This window comes from Vulpes vulpes, chromosome 9, assembly GCF_048418805.1.
Source record: "Vulpes vulpes isolate BD-2025 chromosome 9, VulVul3, whole genome shotgun sequence".
Lineage (NCBI taxonomy): Eukaryota > Metazoa > Chordata > Mammalia > Carnivora > Canidae > Vulpes > Vulpes vulpes.
In genome coordinates, this window is record NC_132788.1 from 56,152,513 (window position 1) to 56,177,723 (window position 25,211).

At 44.5% G+C, this 25,211-nt stretch overlaps 1 protein-coding gene across 2 annotated transcripts; it reads left to right on the plus strand.

Annotated features, from left to right (window-relative positions):
• Positions 1-378: 378 nt before the first annotated feature.
• Positions 379-25,211, plus strand: ISY1 (ISY1 splicing factor homolog). Of its 2 annotated transcripts, none has more exons than XM_025991567.2 (11): positions 379-979; positions 3,067-3,089; positions 3,943-3,994; positions 4,957-5,022; positions 6,422-6,464; positions 9,824-9,936; positions 12,828-12,945; positions 17,120-17,242; positions 18,868-18,989; positions 24,015-24,101; positions 24,467-25,211. In XM_025991567.2, exons 1-11 carry the CDS (start codon positions 977-979, stop codon positions 24,572-24,574), a joined length of 858 nt encoding a protein of 285 aa, XP_025847352.1. In that variant the 5' UTR covers positions 379-976; the 3' UTR covers positions 24,575-25,211. The 2 variants fall into 2 exon arrangements, with proteins under 2 accessions (XP_025847352.1, XP_072576276.1); XM_072720175.1 differs by having other exon boundaries at positions 805-979; positions 12,582-12,945.

Consider the following 25,211-nt stretch of genomic DNA (forward strand, 5'->3'; position numbering starts at 1 on the left):
TACTCGGCTACCGTCCTTGCCCCGAGTTCCCAGCACAGCTCTGACACCACCGTGCGCCGCCTCTCTCGCGGGTCTTCGGAGGCCAGAGTGTGCCCATCACACTGGCTGCCCGCATCTTTCTGGGCGGGGACACCGCCTCTCGAACCAACCTCCGCCTCTCAGTCCGGAGCTTTCTCTTCCCTGGGCCTTACATTTCTCTCTTTTTTTAAAGGAGTGTGATTTCGAGCACTGGTCGGGCTCTGATGAGCCCCGCGATTCCAGGAGAAGAGCTCGGAAGCTGCAAGGCCCACGTAAATGACGGGGCAACGCGAAGGGGCTTGCGAGGCCGGCCCGCCGGGTGGGGCTCGCGGAGCGCACGCGCTCTCCCCGCCCCGCCCCGCCCCGCCCCGGGCTGCGGCTGCGGCTGCGGCTGCGGCTGCGGCTCCTGGCGCTGCCGAGCCCCCTTCACGCACGCTGGCTCAGCGGCCCAGCCCGCCGGTGAGGACTTCGCCCAGAGGCATGAGGACGAGCGGCCTCCAGAAGGGCGTGTCTGCTCTCCCCAGAAGCCACGGGGGGGGCGGGGGGGACAGCAACCAGCTCGCGCTCCCCGCCGCCGCAGGACCAAGAGTTAACCCGAGACCGTCTGCACTGGTTATCGCCAGAGCAAAACCAGGGGCGGAGCCCAAACGTGTCCGTCTCACTACGCAAGCGCAATTTCGCCAACGCCCCCATTCGTACGCGCGTCTGAGTGCAACGTCCGGACGTCTAGGGAAGGCCCGCCCTGCGGGAGCCCGCTGCCCTTTCCTCCTCCCGGTGTCAATTCTCAGTTCACTTCCGGCCCCTCACTTCCGGTCCTTCCCCTTTGTCCTTCCGACGGAGAAGTCCGTGGTGTGGGCCGCGGGAGTGCCTCAGTTCCCGCCAGGGTCGGCCTCGCCCGAGGCCGTGAAGCTTCGGGGGCTGGGGCCGCGGGGCCCCAGGGCGGCGACCTCACGCAACCATGGTGAGTTGGGTGGGTGCGTGACGGAGGGAGCGGGCGGGCGGGCTGTGAGGGTTCCTGGCCGTGTTCGGGCACTCGCGGTGCAGGGGCGCAGGCCCCTGCAGCTTGGCCTTCTCCTCCTGGCTTCCGCTGTCTCAGGTTGTGGGGGGTGAGGGAGCCTCGGGGCGGAGTCACCGGCTCCGGCCGCCTGTCTGCGTCGGCCTAGCGCTCTAAGTTACCGCTCGGGGAAACTGAGGCACGGAGAGGCGCCGGGAGGCTCCCAGCCGCGGAGCCCGGCGCGGGCCCACCTGTTTGTCCCCAAGCCCCGCTCGGGAGATGGGCAGCGGTTGTGACCACGTGTGTCTGGGGGGTTTGAAGGTTTATTCGTGAGAGACAGAGAGGCAGAGACACAAGCAAGCTCCCTGCGCGGAGCCCCATGCGGAGACTGGATCCCAGGACCAGGGATCACGCCCTGAGCCCGAGGCAGGCGCTCAACCGCTGAGCCACCCGGGCGCCCCTAGGCCTTGCTTTCTTGATGTCTGCCGCGGTGTCCGGCCGGGCACCGGCCGTGGGTGTTGAGTGACGTGGGATGCTCGGCCCCGTGCTGTCCCAGGAGGGTGTGCTCCGTGTGGTCCGAGTCGCCTGGTGGCTTCCCCAGGCGGTCAAGAAGCGCTCCCTGCGTGTGGCTGTGAGAACACACATAGCGTTGGCACACAGAAGCTGCCCAAGCGAGTCTGTAACCATGATATTTCCATTAAGTGAAGCCCCCATAGGAAGGACACGGCGCAGCGACGGAGTAGAAGTATTGCAAGCTCTTGGAGAGTAATGAGCCCAAGATCCCAGGATGGAGAGAAGCCAGTGGGCTAGAAGCAGCCCTTTCTGTGGGAGAATGACTGCCTTACACTGCCCTGCTCAGCCTTGAGGCTCTTTGTTCCTGAACTCTAACAAACGGGGGATCGCACCTCTCCATTCCCTAGCAGGGGAGAAGGATCCCTGGGCCTGGATATTTCTGGGCGCAGGAGTTGTTGGTTATTTTATGACACCATCAACATCACACGTTCCTATCTGTGGGCTTACCTAACCCTGGGTACATGCCCTTACCACATTGATTCGTTGTTTTGGGGGAAAGTTCCAGTAGGTTCCCCCAAAAAGAAGACCCTTGGCTAAATTGCCAGCACCTAGTATGGTGTTTTAAAAATGGAGTAAGCACTGAGAAACATTAAATTAAATATTTAGAATCTCTAGTCTTTAATGAAATAGCTAGGACACTGCCTTAGCCTTCAAGATGGCTTCCTCTGCTCTGTTTTATTCCTTAGTAGGTAATGTGTTCATGTGCCCACCAAGCCTTTGCCAGGTTTGCTTCTGTGTTCACTGAAAGGGAGAGCCAGAAAGGAGATTTAAATTAAGCTCATTTTTGCTGAGTATCTATAAACTGCATACCTGATATTTTCATGTATTTTCCTCATTAACTCATCATGACATTCTCTGTGAGATAAGAGGTTTGATCCCTGTTGTAAAGGTGTGGAAACTGAGAGACTGCTTCTCAGGGATGGTAAGTGGAAGACCCGGGGGTAAAATTCAAGTCCCTGATTTAGGAAGTACTCTTTTTACTTATGCTACAACCCAGAAAACATGTTCTGTGCTCGACACTGTTTCATGGACAATTGTCTTGACACTAGCGTGATGGTACTTACATAAAACTCAGGTTGGAAAAGCCAGTCTTTTCTTCCTGAAATTCTCCTGGCAGGAAATAGTCAATTGGGATGCTGAGTGGAAAGGACCATGGTGGTTATAAATCCAGACAAAAGGTAGCAGCCCCAATTGGGAAGAAGGGACTGCAGAAGAACTTTCTGGGATGGTAATGACACAGGTGATACATTTTGAAGGATGGTTAGGAATTAGCCAGATCCAAGGGTGTGGGGACAGTGGAGGGAGCAGTGTAAGTAAAGACAGGATTTGGACGTCATTTGATTTTTGTTGTTGTTAACAGTGTACATATACTAGTTCAAACTGCGCTTGTGACTGTCCTTGTGATAACTTTTCTCTAAGAAGTACATTAAAAAAGGATATTTTAAACATGGGCATTTTTTTTCTCTTCTCTATTCTTTTAGGCCCGAAATGCAGAAAAGGCCATGTAAGTATCAGCTCAATTTTGTCCATAAATTTTATGTAACTTAATTATCTCCACAGAGCACTTTTTGTGTTTATTCCTTTTGGTATGTTTCTTTCTCTATGTGTGTTAAAATAGTATTCCCATATTTGCTGTTAGTTTTCCCCGCACATATTCACTGACAGATCCTAGGACTTATACTGGATACACATTCGTTCACTTGGGAATAGTGCAGGGGCTGTGAGAGTGACAACTTGGCATCTCATTATACTACCTTTTAACATCTGGATGTCTTGCTCACCACAGTGGTCTGATCAGTACAGTTTCCCAGAGTTTTTAATGCACAGTCTAAGTAAAATTGATACTTGGGTGTTTAAGAACATTAGTGGCCTTTTTTTTTTTTTTTTTTTTTTAAGATTTATTTATTTATTTATTTATCATAGACAGACAGAGAGAGAGAGGCAGAGACACAGGAGGAGGGAGAAGCAGGCTCCATGCCGGGAGCCCGACGTGGGACTTGATCCTGGGACTCCAGGATCGCGCCCTGGGCCAAAGGCAGGCGCTAAACCGCTGAGCCATCCAGGGATCCCCATTAGCGGTTTTTTTAAGTTCCACTGTTGGAACAGGGAAACCCATAACTTTAAAATAAAATTAAAAAAAAAAAAAACCTCATAACTTCTCTGTAGTGTCTTAATCTCTTGCACATGCTCGTGTATGCTCTCTTTTTTTGTGAATAATAATTATCATTAAAAATATAGCATATATGAATAATAGTAATGAATGGCTTTTGTTATGGTCATGAGCAGATCTTCCCCATCTAGGAACCTGGGTGATAAATCTGAGCAGTATCTAATGGAGTCTTCTCTCTTCCTGGTAGGACGGCCTTAGCAAGATTTCGCCAAGCTCAACTGGAAGAGGGAAAAGTGAAGGTTGGTGTAAATCTTCCTCATGAATTATAAAGTATCAAGAACAAATGTGGTAAAACTCCCTCCTGAGCAGACTAGACTTCCTATTCGTTTCACTGTCTGTACTTGTTGACATTCTTACAAGTCTGCACACTTGAAGTGTAGGTGTACCTCTCTAGCTGGGGCAGCGTAATGATCTAGCTGATGCTTCTGCCACCGCCTCTGTATTATGATGGTTGGCTTCCCATATGATCCGAACTCTGTCTAATATTGAATAATAGGAAGTGCTGTGGAGCAGCTCTAAGCGGAAACCAATAAATGTCTCAACATATAGAGGCTTAGCCAGGTCAGGAATAATAGGTACCACTGTTTCAATACTTCTGTTTTTTTTTTTTTTTTTTTAAGATTTTATTTATTCATTCATGAGAGACACAAGAGAAAGTCAGAGACACAGGCAGAGGAGAAGCAGACTCCTTGCAGGGAGCCTGATGTGGCTCTCGATCCCAGGACCCTGGTGATCATGACCTGAGCCAAAGGCAGTTAGTTGCTCAACCACTGAGCCACCCAGGCATCCCAGTACTTCTGTATTTTTTTTTAAATTACACACATACATGCTCATGTGCTCACATACATGTATGTTTGTTCTAAACACTGATAGCCATTATTTCTTAAGATAATATGAATATACCATGAAATGGATATAACCTAGCTTATTTAGCCCTCTCTCTATTACTGGACTTTTAAGTTGTTTCCATTGGTTCACTCTACTAGATACAGTGCAGTGTATGTATGTTTTTGCATGTATACTTACTTCCAAAGTAGAGACTGTGGGATGAGATATAAGGCTTGATGAAGATCATCTGGACCTGAAGCTTCACATGTATTTTTAGACTGTTCAGCATTTAGTCTTCAGGGGTTAATCAACTGCAAATACTGCATAAAGCTTGTAATTATCCAGTGGTAACATGTATTTTGCTGCTTCTTAGGAAAGAAGACCCTTCCTTGCCTCAGAATGTACTGAGCTGCCCAAAGCTGAGAAGTGGAGACGACAAGTATGTTCTGGGTGAATTTAGTCTTAGTAGAAGTGACAAGTTTCTGATTGTTTCTTTTTGAAATGAAGTGTAGTTGACACAGAATGTTCCATTAGTTCAGGTGTACAACATGGGGACACCACAAGTTCAGCTACCATCCGTTACCATAAATGCTATCACAATATTATTGACTATATTCCCTATGCTGTACCTTTTTACCCACGACTTAACATTCCAGAACTGGAAGCCTGTCCCTCCCATACTCCCCTTCACCATTTTGTCTACCCCTACCCTCTCGCCTCTCACAGTCATGAATTGGTTCTCTGTATTTATCGGAATGCTTCTATTGGTTTATTTTTTTGTGTTTTAGATTCTACATATAAGTGAAATCATATGATACTTGTCTTTCTCTGTCTGACTTACTTTACTTAGTATAACACCCTCTAGGTCCATTCATGTTGTCATAAATGGCAAGATCTCATTCTTTTTTTATGGCTGAGTAATATTTCATTGTGTATATACATTACTTCTTCCTTGTCTATTCATCTTTCCCTGGGCATTTGGGTTGCTTTTATATCTTGTGTATTGCAAATAATAGTGCAGTTAACATATTTTTTTAAATTAGTGTTTTCATTTTCTTTGGGTAAATACCCAGTAGTAGAAATGTTGGATCTATAGTATCTCTATTTTTAATTTTTTTAGGAACCTTCATACTGTTTTCCATGGTGGCTATATCAGTTTACGTTCTCACTAACAGTGTGTGAGGGCTCTCTTTTCTGTACATCTTTGCCAACACTTGTTATTTCTTGTCTTTTTGATTCTAGCCATTCTGACAGGTGTAGGGTGATACCTCATTGTGGTTTTGATTTGCCTTCTAATTGTTCTTATGTAAATGATTTTTTTTCCAGAATTCTAAGTTGTTGTTTTTTTTTTTTTTTTTTTAAGATTTTATTTGTTGGGGTACCTGGGTGGCTCAGTCAAGCATCTGCTTTCAGCTCAGGTCATGATCCCAGGGTCCTGGGATCCCTGCTCAGTGGAGAGTCTGCCTCTCCTTCTTCCTCTGCCCCTCCCCCTGTTTGTGCTCTCTCTCTCTCCTCATTGTCTCTCAACTAAAATCTTTTTTTTTTTTTTTAAGATTTTATTTATTTATTTGACAGAGAGAGAGAAAACGCAAGCAGGGGGAAGAGGCAGAGGGAGAGAGAGAGAGAAGCAGACTCCTCACTGAGCAGGGAGCCCAGTGTGGGGCACGGTCCCAGGACCCTGGGATCATGACCTGAGCCACAGGAAGACACTTCACTGACTGAGTCACCCAGATGCCCTTAAGTATTTTTAGTTACTAATTTTGAGTTGTTTTTTCTGTGCTTTCAGATACATTCAAGAGTCATGAGAATTTACTGTCTTTTTTTTTTTTTCTCCACAGATCATTGGAGAGATCTCTAAAAAAGTGGCTCAAATTCAGAATGGTAAGCTAACCTGTTTTGAAGTGTTAAATCTCAAATCCACAGTTAGACTTGGGGATTTCAACACTTTTCTCTCAATAATCAATAGAACAAGTAGAAAAATCAGTAATGACATAGAAGAACTGAACAATAATATTAATCACTTTGACATTTATAGGATACTCCCGGGGATGGACATTTGTCAGTATCTGGAGAAATTTTGATTTTTACAACTTGAAGTGCTACTGGTATCTAGTGGATAAAGCCAGGAATGCTGCTAAGCATCCTACAAAGAATTATTTGACCAAATATCAATAGTGCCACTGTTCAAAAATAATTCAAAAGGAGGGGATCCCTGGGTGGCTCAGTGGTTTGGTGCCTACCTTTGGTCCAGGGTGTGATCCTGGAGTCCTGGGATCAAGTTTCATGTCGGGCTCCCTGCATGGAGCCTGCCTGCTTCTCCCTCTGCCTATGTCTCTGCCTATATCCCTGCCCCTCTCTCTCCCCCTCCACTCTCTCTATATGTCTCTCATGAATAAATGAATAAAATCTTAAAAAAAAAAAATTCTAAAGGAAATTAAAACCTGAGTAGTCCTATATCTATTTAGGAAATAGAAATTTTTTTTTAAGATTTTATTTATTTATTCATGAGAGACACAGAGAGAGAGAGAGAGAGAGAGAGAGGCAGGCCCCATGCAGGGAACTCGACGTGGAACTCGATCCCGGGTTCCCAGGATCACGCCTCAGGCTGAAGGTAGCGCTAAACCACTGAGCCACCCGGGCTGCCTCTTTTTTTTTTTTTTTTCTTTTTAGATAAACTCTATGCCCACTGTGAGGGTTGAGCTCATGTTCTTGGGGTCATGCTATGTTGTACTGACTAAGCCAGCCAGACACCACTATATCTGTTAAAGAGATTGAATTCATACTTTAAAGCCTTCCAGCAAAGAAAACTCCAAGCCCAAATGGCTTCCATGGCCAGTTCTACCAAATTTTAAGGAAGAAATAATACCAATTTAACATAGTTTCTTCCAGAAAATTGAAGGGGAAGGAATACTTCCTCATTTGTTTTATTAATTTTACTATTAGCGTTACTGGATGCTAAAATCAAAAAGAGACATTACACGAATAGAAAAAAACTGTCACCTAATATTCCTCATGTGTATAGACACAAAAATCCTCAACAGAGTATTAGCAAACCAAATCCAGCAATTTATAAAAAAGGATAATAAATCACAACCAAGTGGGATTTACCCTGGGAATGCATGGCTGATTCAGCATTTAGAAATTAATATAATTCATTGTATCACCATTCTAAAATAGAGAAACCACATGATCCTTTCAGTAAATACAGAAAAAGTATTTGGTAAAATTTAACATTCACTCATGATAACAACTCTCCACTAATTGGGAATAAGAGGGAATTTTTTTTTTTACCCTGATAAAGCACTTCTATTTTTTTTTTTTAATTTTTATTTATTTATGATAGTCACACAGAGAGAGAGAGAGAGAGAGAGAGAGACAGAGACATAGGCAGAGGGAGAAGCAGGCTCCATGCACCAGGAGCCTGATGTGGGATTCGATCCCAGGTCTCCAGGATCGCGCCTTGGGCCAAAGGCAGGCGCCAAACCGCTGTGCCACTCAGGGATCCCCTTTTTTTTTTTTTTTTTAATTTTTATTTATTTATGATAGTCACACAGAGAGAGAGAGAGTGATAAAGCACTTCTACGAAAAAAACCTATAGCCAACATTATACTTCATGGTGAAAGATTGATTGCATGTTTTCCTCCTAAGAGCAGGAACAATGCAGAGATACCTCTTCTTACCACTTCTGTTAGGTCATACTGGAATTCCTAGTCAGTACAGTAAGGCAAGAAAAGGAAATAAAAGGCACACAGATTGGAAGGGAAGAAATATAATTTTCTATTCCTGGATTATGTAGAAGATCCCAGGAGATCTATGGAATGATTTCTAAAATAAATAAGTGAGTTTAGTGAGGCCACAGAATAGAAAGTCAATACACAGAAATCAATTCTACTTTTATAAACAAGCACTGAAAATTTTTTTAAAAAGTGTTCTTTACAAGAGCGCCAAAAGACAGGGAATACTTAGGTATAAATCTAACAAAATACGTGTGCAATCTGTATGCTTAAAACTACAAAACACTGATGAAGGAAATCAGAAAAGACCCAAGTACATGGAGGGATACACAGCATTCATGGATGAGAAGACTCAGCATAGTAATGATGTCACTTCTGTCTTTTCAACTACTCACAACCAAAATCCCAACAGATTGTTTTTTGTATAGGTTGCCAGATTTTTTTGCTACATTTTGAGTGGAAAGGCAAAGGAGCTTGAATAGCCAAATAGTTTTGAAAAAGAACAAGATTGGAATATTCGTACCACCTAATTTAACATTTAATATAAAAATTTTTTTTTTTAAATTTTTATTTATTTATGATAGTCACAGAGAGATAGAGAGAGGCAGAGACACAGGCAGAGGGAGAAGCAGGCTCCATGCACCGGGAGCCCGACGTGGGATTTGATCCCGGGTCTCCAGGATCGCGCCCTGGGCCAAAGGCAGGCGCCAAACTGCTGCGCCACCCAGGGATCCCTAAGATTTAATATAAAGCTACTGTATTGCAGACGATGTGGTATTGGTGAGAGACAGATGGTTGGAACAGAGTAGGAAGTATAGAAATAGGGCCACACATGTGGTCAGTTGACTTTTGACAATGGTACAAAAGCCATCGAATGGAGAAAGGGAGGGATACTTCCTTGTGACAGCCATGTGATATTCCAACATATCAGGGTTCATTAGCTATTCTCCTTCCTCTGGTGGGCTGCCCCAGCTGCTCCCAGCTCTTGGCCACCATAGACCACATCTCAGGAAAGTCCCTTGTGCATATTCCTTTATATAAGTCCCTTAGACTTAATTCTTACGGTATAGTCTCTGCCAAAAGATGTCCCCGTTAATAACACATTGCTTTCCTGAGAGGGTGAGACCAACACAGAATGCTCACAGGCCCTGGTGCTTAGGCCAGCCTCACTGCATCTTTTCTGGTGTTGGATGCTAGGTTCTACCACCACAAAGATGCTTTAATAGTTGTATGAATGGAACTGCCTGCAGTTCTTGCTTGCTTCAGTTTATATTTCTTCAGTTACTACTCAGGATGTTGTTTTTCAAGGATTTATTCCCCCTTGGGCTGGTGGGAACTCTGTTCATAATCCTTGCCTTTTCCTTTATGGGATGTTGATGGTTTTTTTAAATAAATTCAAATGTGTATTTTTGTGCTGTATACCTTCCTAAGTGTTGACGTTCGTTTTTGAGGGTATAACATTGAGTGCTGTTTTGAGGAAATGATACTAATGTGTTTGTTTTCTAGCTGGTTTAGGTGAATTCCGGATTCGTGACCTGAATGATGAAATTAATAAACTGCTAAGAGAAAAAGGACACTGGGAAGTCCGGATAAAGGAGCTGGGTGGTCCTGATTATGGGGTGAGTACATGGAGAACCCCATGGATCCTGGGGGTCAGCTAGCGAGCTTTGTCAGGCTGGGTAGCTTTGCATCCCCTACAGCTCCCAGCCCATGCCTGCCACAGAGCAGGCACCTGAGCAATGAAAGGTTTGGAAAGTGTCCATTGGATGTGGATAGGAAGCATGGAAAGGACCCCATAGCACAGCCCTCAGAGCAGACAGGGCACCTGAGTTTACTGTCCAGTTTTCTTGAGTAAGCCACTTAATCTCTCTGGGCGCCTCTTGTTTAAAACTGAGCCTGCCTGGCTCATTTTGTGAAACATGTGACTCTTGATCTTGGGGTTGTGAGTTTGAGCCCCATGTTGGGTGTAGAGATTACCTAAAAGAATACAAATCTTTTTTATTGTTTTTAAAGATTTTATTTATTTATTCATAGAGACACCCACACAGGGAGAGAGAGAGAGGCAGAGACACAAGCAGAGGGAGAAGCAGGCACCATGCAGAGAGCCTGACGTGGGACTCGGTACAGGGTTTCCAGGATCATGCCCTGGGCTGCAGGCTACGCTAAACTGCTGCTCCACTGGGGCTGCCCAAGAATACAGATCTTAAAAAAAAAAAAAAGAAAAATGACCGTGGTCTCTTTGCATCATCTCTGAGCTCCTTGGGAGTCAGGGCAGCCATTGTTGGGTTCTTTACCTGAGGGGGTCTCAGGGGCCCTCCATTCTTTCCTTTCTTTGAACTTTCATAAATAAAATCCTCTAGACTAGCTGTTAGGTTTTTAGGACCAAGACCTATATTGTGAAATACATGTATATAAACTCTCTGTCATAACCTGATACGTACAAAAATGTACTGAAAAAATAGTATGTGTGATGCATGTTGATATCCTATTCTGTTGTATTCTGATGTAAAGGATCAGAAATGGATGATTGTGACCCACTTAATTGATTTCATCACCTACTCCTGGGTCTTGACTTTAAAAAATACTACCCCAGAGCCCACCCTGTTTGTTTGTGAAGAGAAGTATCTTAGGTCATTTGACCTGATCAGTGAGCTGTAATGTGTTAGGCAGGAAATATGTGAAGTTTTCTGACATGCTGGTATTTGCATTTTTATGGAAGTTTAACACAATTCTCACTTTAGTACCTGGCGTAAAAATGAAGGAGAGGCATTCATGTTTCTTGAGCCCTGGTTCTTGGCACTGCCTCTCTCATGAATAAATAAATAGAATCTTAAAAAAATATATATTTATTTTATTCATGAGAGACACAGAGAGAGACAGAGGCAGAGACACAAGCAGAGGGAGAAGTAGGCTCCATGCAGGGAGCCCGTCGCAGGACTCAATCCTGGGTCTCCAGAATCAGGCCCTGGGCTGAAGGTGGCGCTCAACTGCTGAGCCACCGGGGCTGCCCCCAACTGTGCTTTATTCACTAACAGTTTATCAGAAACATATTTTCATGTCAGTAACCATTTGTATCACTATTTTGAAAAGCATTTTTGAGAAAGTTGGAAAGTTAGTACAGAGAATTCTCATATACCCTTCTTACAGATTTACCAGTTTTTGACACTCTGCTGTATTTACTTTGTCATTTTATATTTGTACTTTGAGATTTATTTTTTCTGAACCATTTGAAGCTTAATCATGCTTCCTTACCCTGAATAATTAGTATCTCTGTGTTTTCTTTTTTTTCTTCTCTATGTATTTCCTTTTTTTTCTCTGTATATTTTCTAAGAGTAAGAATGTTCTCATAACTGTGTAAAGTTATCAAGTATAACATTTAACTTTGGGGAACCCATGGTGGGTCAGCAGTTTGGCACTGCCTTTGGCCCAGGGCGTGATCCTGGAGACCTGGGATCGAGTCCCACATCAGGCTCCCTGAACGGAGCCTGCTTCTCCCTCTGCCGGTGTCTCTGCCTCTCTCTCTCTCTCTCTCTGTGTCTCTCATGAATAAGTAAATAAAATCTTAAAAAAAAAAAAAAAGGACAGTTAACTTTGATATGATCATTTTATCCAACCTACTTGGCTGTTTCATTGATTTTCCCAATAATGTCCTTTTTAGCATTTCCCCTTCTAAGACAGGACCTCATCCAGAGTCACATAATACATGTAGTTGTTGACATCATCATTTTTTAAAATAAATATTTATTTGAGAGAGAACATGTGAAAGATAGTGAGAACAAGTAGAGGGAGGGGCAGAAGGAGAAGCAGACTCCCCACTGAGCAGGGAGACTGATGCGGGACTTGAATCCAGGACCTTGGGATCATGACTTGGACCAAAGGCAGACACTTACCTGACTGAGCCACTCAGGCACCCTGACATCATCATTTTTAATGGATAGAATTCTATCATCAGGATGTATTTCATTTGTCTTTTACTGCTTGTCATTTAAGTTGTTTACAATTGTTTCTTTAAGCTTTTGTCACTTAGGTTATGTAAGTGTTTTCCTAAGGCAATATGAAGTTTGATAAGAATCATCATTTTTAAGGTATAGAATGTATTCCATCCTTGACTATGCTATAATTTAAATCATCCACATACTGTTAGGTATTTAGGTTGATTTTAATTTACCAAAAAAATGTATTTTCTGTGTACATCAGTATTTTCCCACATTCAGTGCTATTATCTTTTTTTTTTTTTTTTTTAATTTTTATTTATTTATGATAGTCGCATAGACAAAGAGAGAGAGAGAGGCAGAGACACAGGCAGAGGGAGAAGCAGGCTCCATGCACCGGGAGCCCGACGTGGGACTCGATCCCGGGTCTCCAGGATCGCGCCCTGGGCCAAAGGCAGGCGCCAAACCACTGCGCCACCCAGGGATCCCTCAGTGCTATTATCTTAAAGTATATTTGCAAACACGGAAATAGTGGGTTAGAAGATCGGATCCATTTTCTCTTTTTCCTTCCCAATAAGAAAGTTGGTCCTAAAATGCTGGATCATGAAGGGAAAGAAGTCCCAGGAAATCGAGGCTACAAGTACTTTGGAGCGGCGAAGGATTTGCCTGGTGTCAGAGAGCTATTTGAAAAAGAACGTGAGTAACTGCTCATGTTTCTCTCATTGTTGATGATCATCATAACAGATCTGTAGGCTAAGTGCTCTTCCTGTATTGTTTCTCAGCTACACAGCAGTGGGGTCAGAATGATTGTTCCAGACTTTTTTTTTTTAAGATTTTTATTTATTTATTCATGAGAGACATAGAGAGAGGCAGAGACACAGGCAGAGGGAGAAGCGGGCTCCCTGCAGTGAGCCCAATGTGGGACTCAATCCCAGGACTCCAGAATCAAGCCCTGATCTGAAGCCAGATGCTCAACCACTGAGCCACCCAAGCATCCCAGTTGTTCCATATTTTAAATGAGAAGCTGTAAGTTCCAGGAGTTGTAGTCATAGGTCCAGGGCACGCAATTGGGGCTATGCAGTGGATCCAGAATTGACTGGTGCCAAATTCTCACTCTTTGCATGTGCTAGTCTTACCACGAATGAAGAGTTTCCCTGTTTGAAGTTTCCTCAGATGATCAGAGCAGGCTCCACTGTTCACTGAAACAAGTTCATGTTTCAGATACTTACTAGTTGAAAAAAATCCTACCTAAAGAATGAGTACAACATTGGGTGGAACCCCAGTGGGTCTAAATGGAGAAAAGTGGATTCACACTGCTGGTCCCCTCACCTGTACTGCCTTCTCCTTCCGTTGCCTTGGGGAGCTTCAGCCAAACTTTGGCCTTCCCAAACGCAGTTGGAAACCACTAGCCTGGAGTGTTCGTGGATTTTAATTTTGCATTTTAGGAAAGTAGTCTAAAAACTTTATAGAAAAAAGTATGAATAGCAGAGAAGAATGACTCCAGTATTTTCACCACTGTTGGTATTCTGCTGTGTTACCTTCCAGTCAGTTTTTCTGTTGGTTTAAAAATATAATTCTACCTGTATTAAGCCCTGCTTATTTTTAAATTAATTATGCCCAGACTGTTTTGCATGCATTATTAATAACACTTAAAAATAATTCAGGGTAGGGGCACCTGGTGGCACAGTCGGTTAAGTATCTGACTCTTGATTTTTTTTTTTTTAAGATTTTATTTATTTATTCATGATAGAGAGAGAGAGAGAGGCAGAGACCACAGGCAGAGGGAGAAGCAGGCTCCATGCAGAGAGCCTGATGCGGGATTTAATCCTGGGACTCCAGGATCACGCCCTGGGCCAAAGGCAGGCACTAAACCGCTGAGCCACCCAGGGATCCCTGACGGTTGCGATCTCAGGTTCGAGAGATCAAGCCCTGTGTCATGCTCTGCGTTTAGCAGGAAGTCTGCTTGAGATTCTCTCTCTTCCTCTCCCTCTGCCCTACCATCCCCACCCCACTAAAAAATAATCTTTAAAAAAAAGAATAATTCAGGGTGCTTATTAGCTCACTTGGTGGAATGTGCAACTCTTCAATCTCAGGGTTGTGTGTTTGAGCCCCATGCTGGGTGTAGAGATTACTTACAAATAAAATCTTTAAAAAAGGGGATCCCTGGGTGGCGCAGCGGTTTGGCGCCTGCCTTTGACCCAGGGCGCGATCCTGGAGGCCCGGGATCGAGTCCCACATCAGGCTCCCGGTGCATGGAGCCTGCTTCTCCCTCTGCCTGTGTCTCTGCCTCTCTCTCTCTCTCTCTCTCTCTCTCTTTCTCACTATCATAAATTAAAAAAAAAAAAATTAAAAAAAAAATCTTTAAAAAAAATTCTTTAGAAAATAATTCTTAAGTTTAAGTATTATGCTGTTCATTATGAAAGTAATATAGTTTTATTACAGAGAAGTTGTAAAATACAGAAAATCAGGGAAAAAACCCTCATATTTTCACATCTTGTAGATGACAGTTGTTGACCTATTGGGGCATGTTTCCTCCCAGTTTTTATTTTTATTTTTATTTTTTTAAAGATTTTATTTATTCATGAGAGACGCAGAGAGAGGGGCAGAGACACAGGCAGAGGGAGAAGCAGGCTCCCCACAGGGAGCCCGATGTGGGACTCGATCCCCGGACCCCAGACCCCCAGATCAGGCCCTGAGCCAAAGACAGACGCTCAACCGCTAAGCCACCCAGGTGTCCCCCTCCCAGTTTTTAAAGGGAAGTGATAACCCAACAGTTTGGTCAAAGAATCAAAGCTGATAATTTAAGAAGAAAAAATTCTTATGTATGAAAATACATGTGCTGAAGGGGGGGCTCCTCTATTGAGATTATGCTCTACATGTTATTTTTTTTAATTTGCATTTTTCTAAAAAAAAATCAGTTGTCAGTTTTTTAAAATAAACAAAATGCTTAAGTCTCTCTCTCTTTTTTTTTTAAAGATGATTTTTTATTTGAGAGAATGGAGGAGAGAATGCACAAACAGGGAGGAGGAACAGAGGGAGAGGGAGACCAATGCGGGGCTGGATCCCCAGGCCTGGAGATCATGACCTGAATCAAAGACAGGTGCTTAACTGAATGTGCCACCCAGGCACTCTGAAAGTGCTTAAGTCAATCTTAATGAGTCTAATTCAGATAGCACTGTCCCTTGGTGCTATCTGGGTCCCCCCATACCTGTGCCCCTGGATTACTGGTAATTATAATTATCTATTTTGGTACATTTCCTTCCAGGCCTTTTTTATGCACTTACATTCTTATTTCATCAGCTAAATTTCATCAGTATGAGTGAGAGATGACTCAACCCCAGTTCGGCTTAGGCAGAAAAGTAAATTTATTGACTCACATAACTGAAAAACCCATGGGTAGTTTGTCTTCAGGAATAGCTGATTCCAAGTCACATTTGCTCCATGTTGCAGTTTTGACTTCCATCCTGTGAACTTCTTTTTTTTTTTTTTTTTTTTTTGAACTTCTTTTTCTCTATCTGGCCTTCTGCTTGTGGTGGCAAGTGGTCCATCATCAATTTACATTTTGTCCTCTCTCAGCGAGAGATTTTTTTTTCCCCAAGCAGTTCAGGCAAAACTCTTAGAATTGAATCTGGTTGGCTTTGATTGGATCATAGTCCCATCCTTAAACCAGTCCTCGTGACTGGGAGGAACACAGTGTTCTGAGTCGAGTCAGCCCAGTGTTAGCCCTGTACTTGGTCCTGGGTATAGCCAGCATGGTCAGGGGCAGGGACCAAGAGTGGTGGAGGGGCAGACAGAGTTGCTGTTACTAGTGTCAGGGTGATAGGTGGAGGCCTGCCAAGACACGGTGGCTCCCCCATACCTGTTGTGTTGTGTTCTGCATTGATATCTTCCCATCCTTCTGCTTAGAGCTCTGTGAGTGGATGTGAAGGATTAAAAGCATATGAAACTTCACATAACCATTTATGCATTGGTAGACCTTTAGCTATTTCTAGTTTTCCAGAATTATAAAACTTCTGTTGATCTGATGGTTGAAGATACAATATTTTTACTTTTTGTTTCTTTGATTACTAATGAAGTCAATCATTGAATTTAGTTACTAATTAAAATTGTTATAAATATGAATTTTTTCTTCTGGAAATAACAGCTTTTACTCTTTCACCTATCTGTTGGGTTATCATTTCCCCGTTGATTTTTTTTTTAAGATATTTAAAAAATTTTTAGTAATCTTTACACCCAACATAGGGCTTGAACTCATGACCCTGAGATCAAGAGTTGAATGTTCCACTGACTGAGACAGGCAAGCACCCCTCCCTTTTGATTTTCAAAAATTACTTAAATATTCTGAGTAGTTCAGAATATTAGTCTGAAAATATTTTCTTCAGGACTTTCTCATTTATCTTTTTGATTTGTTTTTAGTTTCTTTTGTCTTATCTATATACTTCTACTTCTCCATCATATTTTTTTCATTAAACCTCGCGACATTTCCTGTGTTATCAAAACATCCGTGAAATAGTGAAAGAGGGGCTGTAGTGACCCCATTCCATACTCATCCTGTGGTTTATAGCCCTAGTTATTCTAGGTTTTCACAACTCTGTAACAACCTACATCTCTGTCCATACAGCTTTGCCAGAGTTTGTTTTTGTTCTTTAAGATAAATTTCTTCTCAATAGACTAATAGGGTTAAAGATTTCAAGACTGATTTAAAAAAGGTTTTTACCACTTACATAATTCTGTTTCTAGGATAGGAAGTGCCTATGTCCTGGTATTTTCTTGAGCACAAATACTCCCTGCCTGTGTAACATGGTACAGGATGCAGGCTCCGGGGTAATTGTGGTGGGGTGTTTAGCTAAGTTGATGCTGTTTCTTCTAGCTCTTCCTCCTCCAAGAAAGACACGTGCCGAGCTCATGAAAGCAATCGATTTTGAATACTATGGTTACCTTGATGAAGATGATGGTGTCATCGTGCCTTTGGAACAGGAATACGAAAAGAAATGTAGGTCTACAAGCATTTCATTTTCTCTTTTCTTTCTTTTTTTTTTAAATAAATTTATTTTTTATTGGTGTTCAATCTACCAACATACAGAATAACATCCAGCGCTCATCCCGTCAAGTGCCCCCCTCAGTGCCCGTCACACATTCACCCCCACCCCCCCGCCCTCCTCCCCTTCCATCACCCCTAGTTCGTTTCCCAGAGTTAGGAGTCTTTATGTTCTGTCTCCCTTTCTGATATTTCCCACACATTTCTTCTCCCTTCCCTTATATTCCCTTTCACTATTATTTATATTCCCCAAATGAATGAGAACATATAATGTTTGTCCTTCTCTGATTGACTTACTTCACTCAGCATAATACCTTCCAGTTCCATCCATGTCTGTCTGTCTTTCTTTCTTTTTCTTTTTTCTTTCTTTTCTTTTCTTTTCTTTTCTTTTCTTTTCTTTTCTTTTCTTTTCTTTTCTTTTCTTTTCTTTTCTTTTCCTTCTTTCAAGATTTTATTTATTCACTCATGAGAGACACATGAGCAGAGAGAGAGGCAGAGACATAGGCAGAGGGAGAAGCAGACTCCCTGCAGGGAACCTGATGTGGGACTTGATCCCAGGACTCGGGATCACGTCCTGATCCGAAGGCAGATGCTCAACCACTGAGCCACCCAGGTGCCCCATGAGCATTTCATTTCATTATAAATGGCATCTGGTTTCTGTTCTGTCTTTGAAAATGGAGAGAGGCAGAGACATAGGCAGAGGGAGAAGCAGGCTCCATGCACCGGGAGCCCGACGTGGGACTCAATCCCGGGTCTCCAGGATCGCGCCCTGGGCTGAAGGCAGGCGCCAAACCGCTGCGCCACCCAGGGATCCCGAAAATGGATTTTTAGATAGTGCTCTCTGCTGGAAGCAATTTTGTTTTATTGCTAATGGACTTTGGAGGAAATGAGCTAATAATGACCTCACCCTCAGTAACTACATTGCGGTCCAGGGCTGTGTTTGGGCCAGAAGCAGCAGGTTGGGGAAGCCCAAGAGTGACATTGGACCTATTCCCCATCCACCTGGAATTCATCATCTGGATTCCTTCCCATGTTGGCCTTTCTTGAAATCAGGAAATGGTCCATTTAAGTAGCTTTTAGATCTGCTTTGAATATAGCTAATATGTTATTAGTGTAGAGCAAATAAGTGGCTCTTTCTGAGTACTTTCCCCATGCCAAACACCGTGCTAATAAGTGTTTTATGGATACTGTTCTGAAGCCTCATGATGGCCCCGTGAAGAATAAGTGAGTGCTAATCTTACTGTGGTGTGTTGAGTTTGTGCTTTGGGTGCAGGTGGTCAGGAGTCTGAGCCCTTTTCTGGCTAGCTGTACTGCTCTGTCTTCTTTTTCACATGAGTGTGTCAGGAAGCCACTCAGTTTGCTGAACTGGAAATGATCTGGGGACATCCCCTGGAAAGCTGCCTTGTTGTGATTTACAGCTAGAGCTATGGTATGACTAGACTAGATCTCATATCCCACTCCTGCTCGCCAGGACGAAATGGAGGGTATTCCTCTTCAGAGGGGACATGTAGGCCTCACCCTGTATTGCGTGTAAAGCTAATTTAGAGGCCTAAGCAGCACCTGCTCTTTTGTTTCTCCAGTCAGGGCTGGATTAGTGGAAAAGTGGAAAGCAGAGAGAGAAGCCCGGCTGGCAAGAGGAGAAAAGGAGGAGGAGGAAGAAGAGGAGGAAGAGATCAATATATATGCTGTCACCGAAGAGGAGGTACTGTGGGCAAAAGGGGCTCCAGTGCTCACTGCCTTTTGCTCCGAGCCACGAAGGCTAGGCCTTGGGAGAGTCAGTGGAGTGGTAGGAAGGCTCTGCTTATTGGTGAGGGGTCGGGGTCCAAGCCTAGCCCTGCCCCTATTTCTAGCTGAGAACTCCCCATCCTCACATGGAAAATGGATATGAAGATCACCTCTCAGCATTCCAGGGAGGGTTCCAGAAAGGAATTGCCGTGAGGGCACTTTGTAAACTGTACTTTACACCCAGAATTACTTACCTGCTTTTTAGTGGTAGGTCCTCCTGAATATACTGCTGTTGGACTTGTAAACACATTTGAAGCCATATGAGTTCTGGCTCCTGTCCTTATCATTTCTTGTTATTTTTCTATTCACTTACTTATCATTATCATGTTTTCAGATTAAATTATAGATCTATTGTATTTGTTGCTTATACTTTACAAAGTACCAGGGCTTTGTAAACACCAGATTAGGTGGCTTAAACACCAGAAATGGGTTTACTCAGAGTTCTAAAGGCTGGAAGTCTGAGATCAAGGTGTCAGCAGTAGGTCTCATCTTTTCTTCTTATTTATATATTTTAAAATTTAAAAAAATTAACTTATTTATTTATTTACTTATTTGAGAGAGTAAGAGAAAGCATAAGCAGGGTGGGGGGCAGGGCAGAGGGAGAAGTAGGCTCCCCACTGTGCAGGGAGCAAGCAGCCTGATGCAGGGCTCCATCCCAGATCTCTGGGATCACGACCTGAGCCAAAGACACACTCCCAACCAACTGAGCCACATAGGCACCTCTCATCATTTCTTTTTATTTTTTTAAAAGATTATTTATTTATTTATTCGTGAGAGACACAGAGAAAGAAAGACACACAGGCAGAGGGCGAAGCAGGCTCCATGCAGGGAGCCTGACGTGGGACTTGATCCCAGGTCTCCAGGGTCAGGCCCTGGGCTGAAGGTGGCACTAAACCGCTGAGCCACCCGGCTGCCCTCATCATTTCTTTTTAAATGGCAGTGCCAGTAGCTCCTCTGCAGTCTTAACACCCCCATACCCTCATGTTAGGAATAGAAACCAACCTAGAGCAGAGAAGGGACTTATTCAGAAGGTCACAGTTGAAAGTGGAGGTATTATCCTGCCTTTCAGGCAGAGCCTCCTAGCTCTAGGCTGTCCTGCATGGCAGGCCTTGTTCCTTGGAAAAGTGAAGAAAGAATGAAATGGATTTGCTAGACTGAGAAGGGGAGGAGAATTAGCTGTGCATGGGCAGTAGGTCAGGTCCTGTGTGAGGAGCTTGTCATGACATCAGTGACAAAGAAACAGAGAAGTTTAGTGACTTGGTCAACATCACATAGCAGACCTCAGGTTCTTGTGCAGGTCTGGCTCATAAACAGTCGGGACAGTGAAGCATTTGAGGCAAGCTGGCAGCATGCTCTAGAAAGGTCCTCCCTCCCTCCCTTTTTTCCCTTTCCTTCTCTCTTCCTACCCTTTCCTCCTTCCTTCCTTCCCTTTCCTCCTTCCTTCTTCTATCCCTTTTTTTTCCTAAGTGGAGCCTAATGCAGAACTTGAATTTATGACCCTGAGATCAAAACCTGAGCTGACATCAAGAGTCAGATGCTTAACCCATTGAGCCATGTAGGCACCCCTACCTAGGAAGATCTTTCTTTCTTTATTTTTTTAAAGATTTTATTTAATTATTCATGAGAGAGACAAAGAGAGAGAGACACATAGGCAGAGGGAGAAGCGGGTCCATGCAGGGAGCCCAATGTGGGACTCAGTCCCGGGACTGCAGGATCACGCCCTGGGCCGAAGGCAGGTGCTAAACCGCTGAGCCACCCAGGGATCCCTGGAAGGTCTTGTTTAGCTGCAAATATTCATTTGTCTTTCAGCAGATGTTTGCTAATATGCCAGGGGCACAGCAGTCAAGAAACTCTGCTTGTAGCTTAAAGTCAGTGGGGAGACAGTCCAGTGGTATAGTTGTTGGAAAACAGTGGCTGTCACAGTGGCTCTGAGATGGTGACATGGTGCGGGGAGAGCCTGTGAAACTTTGCCTGGGGAGCTGACCATTCAGCTGAGGCCTGGAAGATCAGAAGTTAATCAAGTGAGAGGCAGTGGGGGAAGAGTGTTCCAGGCAGAGGGGAGCAGCATGTACTGAGAGATGCTGTGGGAGTGTGAGGGACAGAGGACAGGCCAGTGTGGCTGGAGCATAGTGTGGGCCGCTGGCGGGGAGAGGAGAGGAGGCGGGAGAGAGGGGCAAAGCAGGATAAGCAAGTGCCCTGGTTCCACTGTGAGGAGGGTTTGCTTCTATCTGGAGAGCAGTGGAGAGACACCAAAGATTGTTGTGTTGTTTTTTTTTTTAATTTTGAAATGATTTATAGGAAGTTGTAAAGGTAGTACAGAGGGTCCTGTGTATCCTTCACTCAGTTTCCACCAATGATTACATCTTCCAGAGTGATAGATAGTACAATATCCATGCTAGGAAACGGAGTTGGTGTAATGAGTGTGTAGAGTTTTGCATCTTTTATCACATGTGTAGATTTGTGGAATCACCATTTCTTTTTCTTCTTCTTCTTCTTTTTCTTTTTCTTTAAGATTTCTTCATTTGAGAAAGAGAGAGTAGGTGTGTGCATGCAGTGGGGACAGACAGAGGGAGAGAGAGTCTTTTTTTTTTTTTTTTTCATTAAGAGGTAAACTTGACTCTCTAGTTTGTTTTTTGTTTTTATTTTTTAAGATTTATTTATTTATTTATGATAGAGGCAGAGACACAGGCAGAGGGAGAAGCAGGCTCCATGCTGGGAGCCCGACATGGGACTCGATCCCGGGACTCCAGGATCACGCCCTGGGCCAAACGCAGGCGCTAAACCGCTGAGCCACCCAGGGATCCCCGGGAGAGAGAGTCTTAAGCAGACTCCATGATCAGCATGGAGCCAGACACAGGGCTCAGTCCCAGGACCCTGGGATCATGACCTGAGCTGAAACCAAGAGTCGGAGGCTTAACTGACTAAGCCACCCACTTGTCTTTGTGACTACCATTTCAGTCAGGATACAGAAATTTTCCCTCCAGGCGCCACCCCCTTACAGAATCCTACCTCCCACCGTCCCCCATCCCTTGCCCCTGGCAAACTCCAGTCTGTTCTCTATCTCTAGATTTCTGTCATTTTGAGAATGTTGCATAAATGAAATCTTACTGTATGTCACCTTTGGGGATGGTCCCTACACTCAGCACAGTGCCCTTGAGGTCCAGCGAAGTTGTTGAATTTGAGTTCACTCCTGGGCAGCCCCGGTAGCCCAGCGGTTTAGTGCTGCCTGCAGCCCAGGGCGTGATCCTGGAGACCTGGGATCGAGTCCCATGTTGGGCTCCCTGCATGGAGCCTGCTTCTCCCTCTCTCTCTGCTTGTGTCTCTGCCTCTCTGTTTCTCATGAATAAATAAAATCTTTAAAAGAAAAAAATAAGAGTTAACTCCTGGGACACCTGGGTGGCTCAGCAGTTGACCATCTGGCTCAGGGCATGATCCTGGGGGCCCAGGATCGAGTCCCACGTCTGGCTCCCTGTGTGGAGTGGAGCCTGCTTCTCCCTCTGCCTGTGTCTCTGCCTCTCTCTCTCTCTCTCTCTGAGTCTCTCATGAATAAATAAATAAAATCTTAAAAAAAAAAAAAGCTCATTCCTTTTTATTGTTGAACAGTATTCCATATAGAGAGAATATGCAAGGGGCAAGTGTACAGGCTGGAGCATTTTCACAGGGTGAACCACCCCATGAAGCAAATACCAGCTGAAGAAACAGAACATGACTAGCACCCTAGAATAAGCTCCGAGCTTTTTTTTTTTTGAAATTGAAAAATTAATTTATTATGTGAAGAAACATAAACAATATTTATTAGAGTCACTGGCTGCACAGAAGTTTGCTCCTGCCCCCCGGGTGTTACTCTCCTGACCTCTAGTAACCCTTATGCTCTTACCTGTTTCTGAACTTTATGTCTCTCAATAGAATCATGCATACTCTTTGGTGTCTAATGGTCATGGGTGTCTGTTTTGTTTTGTTTTGTTTTTAATTTATGATAGTCACACAGAGAGAGAGAGAGAGAGAGAGAGAGGCAGAGAGAGAGGCAGAGACATAGGCAGAGGGAGAAGCAGGCTCCATGCACCAGGAACCTGACGTGGGATTCGATCCTGGGTCTCCAGGATCGCGCCCTGGGCCAAAGGCAGGCGCCAAACTGCTGCACCACCCAGGGATCCCTGGGTGTCTGTTTTGTGTCCAGTTTGGGGCTATACCAAATAAGACTAATGTGGCCTTTCTGGTTCATAGGCAGCTGTTTATGTTGAGTGCACACTGAGGAGTGGAATTATCAGCTCCTAGGGTAAGCATGTACTGGGCTTCAGTAGATAGAGCTAAGCCATCTTCCAGAGCGCTGGGGCCGGTGTGCCCTCCTACCAGTAGCATCTCAGAGGCTCTGCCAAAGTGTTTCCCGCCAGCTCCACCTGGCAGTGGGTGTGCAGAGAGGCTGCTGCAGAGCATCTGGTCCCAAGACTGCCGAGCGGTGGGGCCCACCACCTCATAGGAGTCCTTTTTCCTCAGATTTCCAAGGCCACGTTACTTCCTTAGGTTATTAGTTAATCTCTTTTGACTCACATGCAGACTCTGATTTTTTTTCTATATGTGGTACAGTTTTAAATTTTAATTAAACAAAATAAGTGACATTCACAAAGTTCAAAAGCCAAAAAATATATACAGATCAACAAAGATTCCTTAGTGCTCTAGGTGCAGACATGCATCTGATTCTCACTGCTGTCACTAGTTTCTATTGTTTCTTTCTTTCCTCAGACAAAAGGTGCCATAATTTACAGAGTGCTTTGTTGCTTTTTAAATAGTTAACGGTGTGTCTTTGTGTCTTTCCGAGCACTGAACTTCTCATTCCTTTTGTTTTGTCCTCTTAAATAGCTGTAGAGCTGTGCATTTTGTAGCAGTACCAACATGTGTTTAAATGGGCTCCTGCTCCCTGACTTTTTGGTTTTTCTGTTTGTAGTCTGATGAGGAAGGCAGCCAGGAGAAAGGAGGTGAAGATGGACAACAGAAGTTCATTGCCCATGTCCCAGTGCCATCCCAGCAAGAGGTAGGACAGAAGCTGGGTGCTGCCCTTGCTGGGGGGTTTCCCCAGTGCTGGGGGGGGGGAGGTGACCCTCGTCTCTAAAGCAGACCGCTCAGAGTAGGAGGGTGGGTTTTCCTCATCCTTCCGACCTCATGGCACCAGTCTGTGGGATCTGAGGAGGCAGGATCTCATCTGCTCTAGGGGGTGCTGAAAAAGACTGTTGTTCCCATGCTTCCACTGGGAAAGCATGGGGTTCTGGGAGATGCCTCTGGGTTTTGGCTCCTTGGTGGCCTCTGTCCTGGGAACCCACTCCTGGCTGGGATCCAGCAGGGTAGGGAGGGCGTGGCTGCAGAAGAAAGCCTGAGCCCTTGACTCCTGCCTATCCACAGATCGAGGAGGCACTTGTGCGAAGGAAGAAGATGGAACTCCTCCAGAAGTATGCTAGTGAGACCCTGCAGGCCCAGAGCGAAGAGGCCAAAAGACTTCTGGGGTATTAGGGCTGAGCTGGGACCTGCTCAGGGTCAGCAAATTTGCTGGGAGACCCTCATCCCCCCAGTGGCCCCTGGTGAGTCCACAGGGCTCTGCTGTCCTGGGATTGCATACGGGCTGGCTGGTACTACAAGGCGTCCTGCTACTCCTCTTACCTTTTCTTACCCCATCTCCTGATCTGAAGGGACAGGCTGCCTGTGCCTCCCTGGCAAGCTGTCTGCCTTCTGAACCCTTTAGCTGTCACTTTTGTACAAACATTTTGCTATTATAGGAACCCACTTATTTTTACCTTGAGTATGTAAAACAGGCTGCTAACAGGCTGCCTGTGTTTTATTTACCTCTCTTCTGTCATTTGCTGGGGAGGGAGGTCACTTGATGACTACCATTAAAAAGATGCAGTTTTTCCTAAAAAGACTTACTGCTGTCTCCTTGAAGTGAGAAAACGTGTCAGCCTTGGGCCCACAGTCCCACGTGTCAGTTACCAGCCAAGGCTCTTCCTTCTGGGTTGAGTACTGCTCCCAGTTCTCCATGGCCCACTCAGCCTGCCACGTTCCCTCCTGCTCAGGTGGCAGAAATTTGTTTGTTGCTTCTGTTTTATGACTCATCCTGAAGAGAGCTATTTTTAATAAAGATTTTTATATGAAA

Coding starts and splice junctions, on each gene's coding strand:
- ISY1 (XM_072720175.1), top strand. Junction 5,023..6,421: donor CTGAGAAGTGGAGACGACAA/GTATGTTCTGGG, acceptor TTTTCTCCACAG/ATCATTGGAGAGATCTCTAA. Junction 18,990..24,014: donor ATGCTGTCACCGAAGAGGAG/GTACTGTGGGCA, acceptor TTCTGTTTGTAG/TCTGATGAGGAAGGCAGCCA.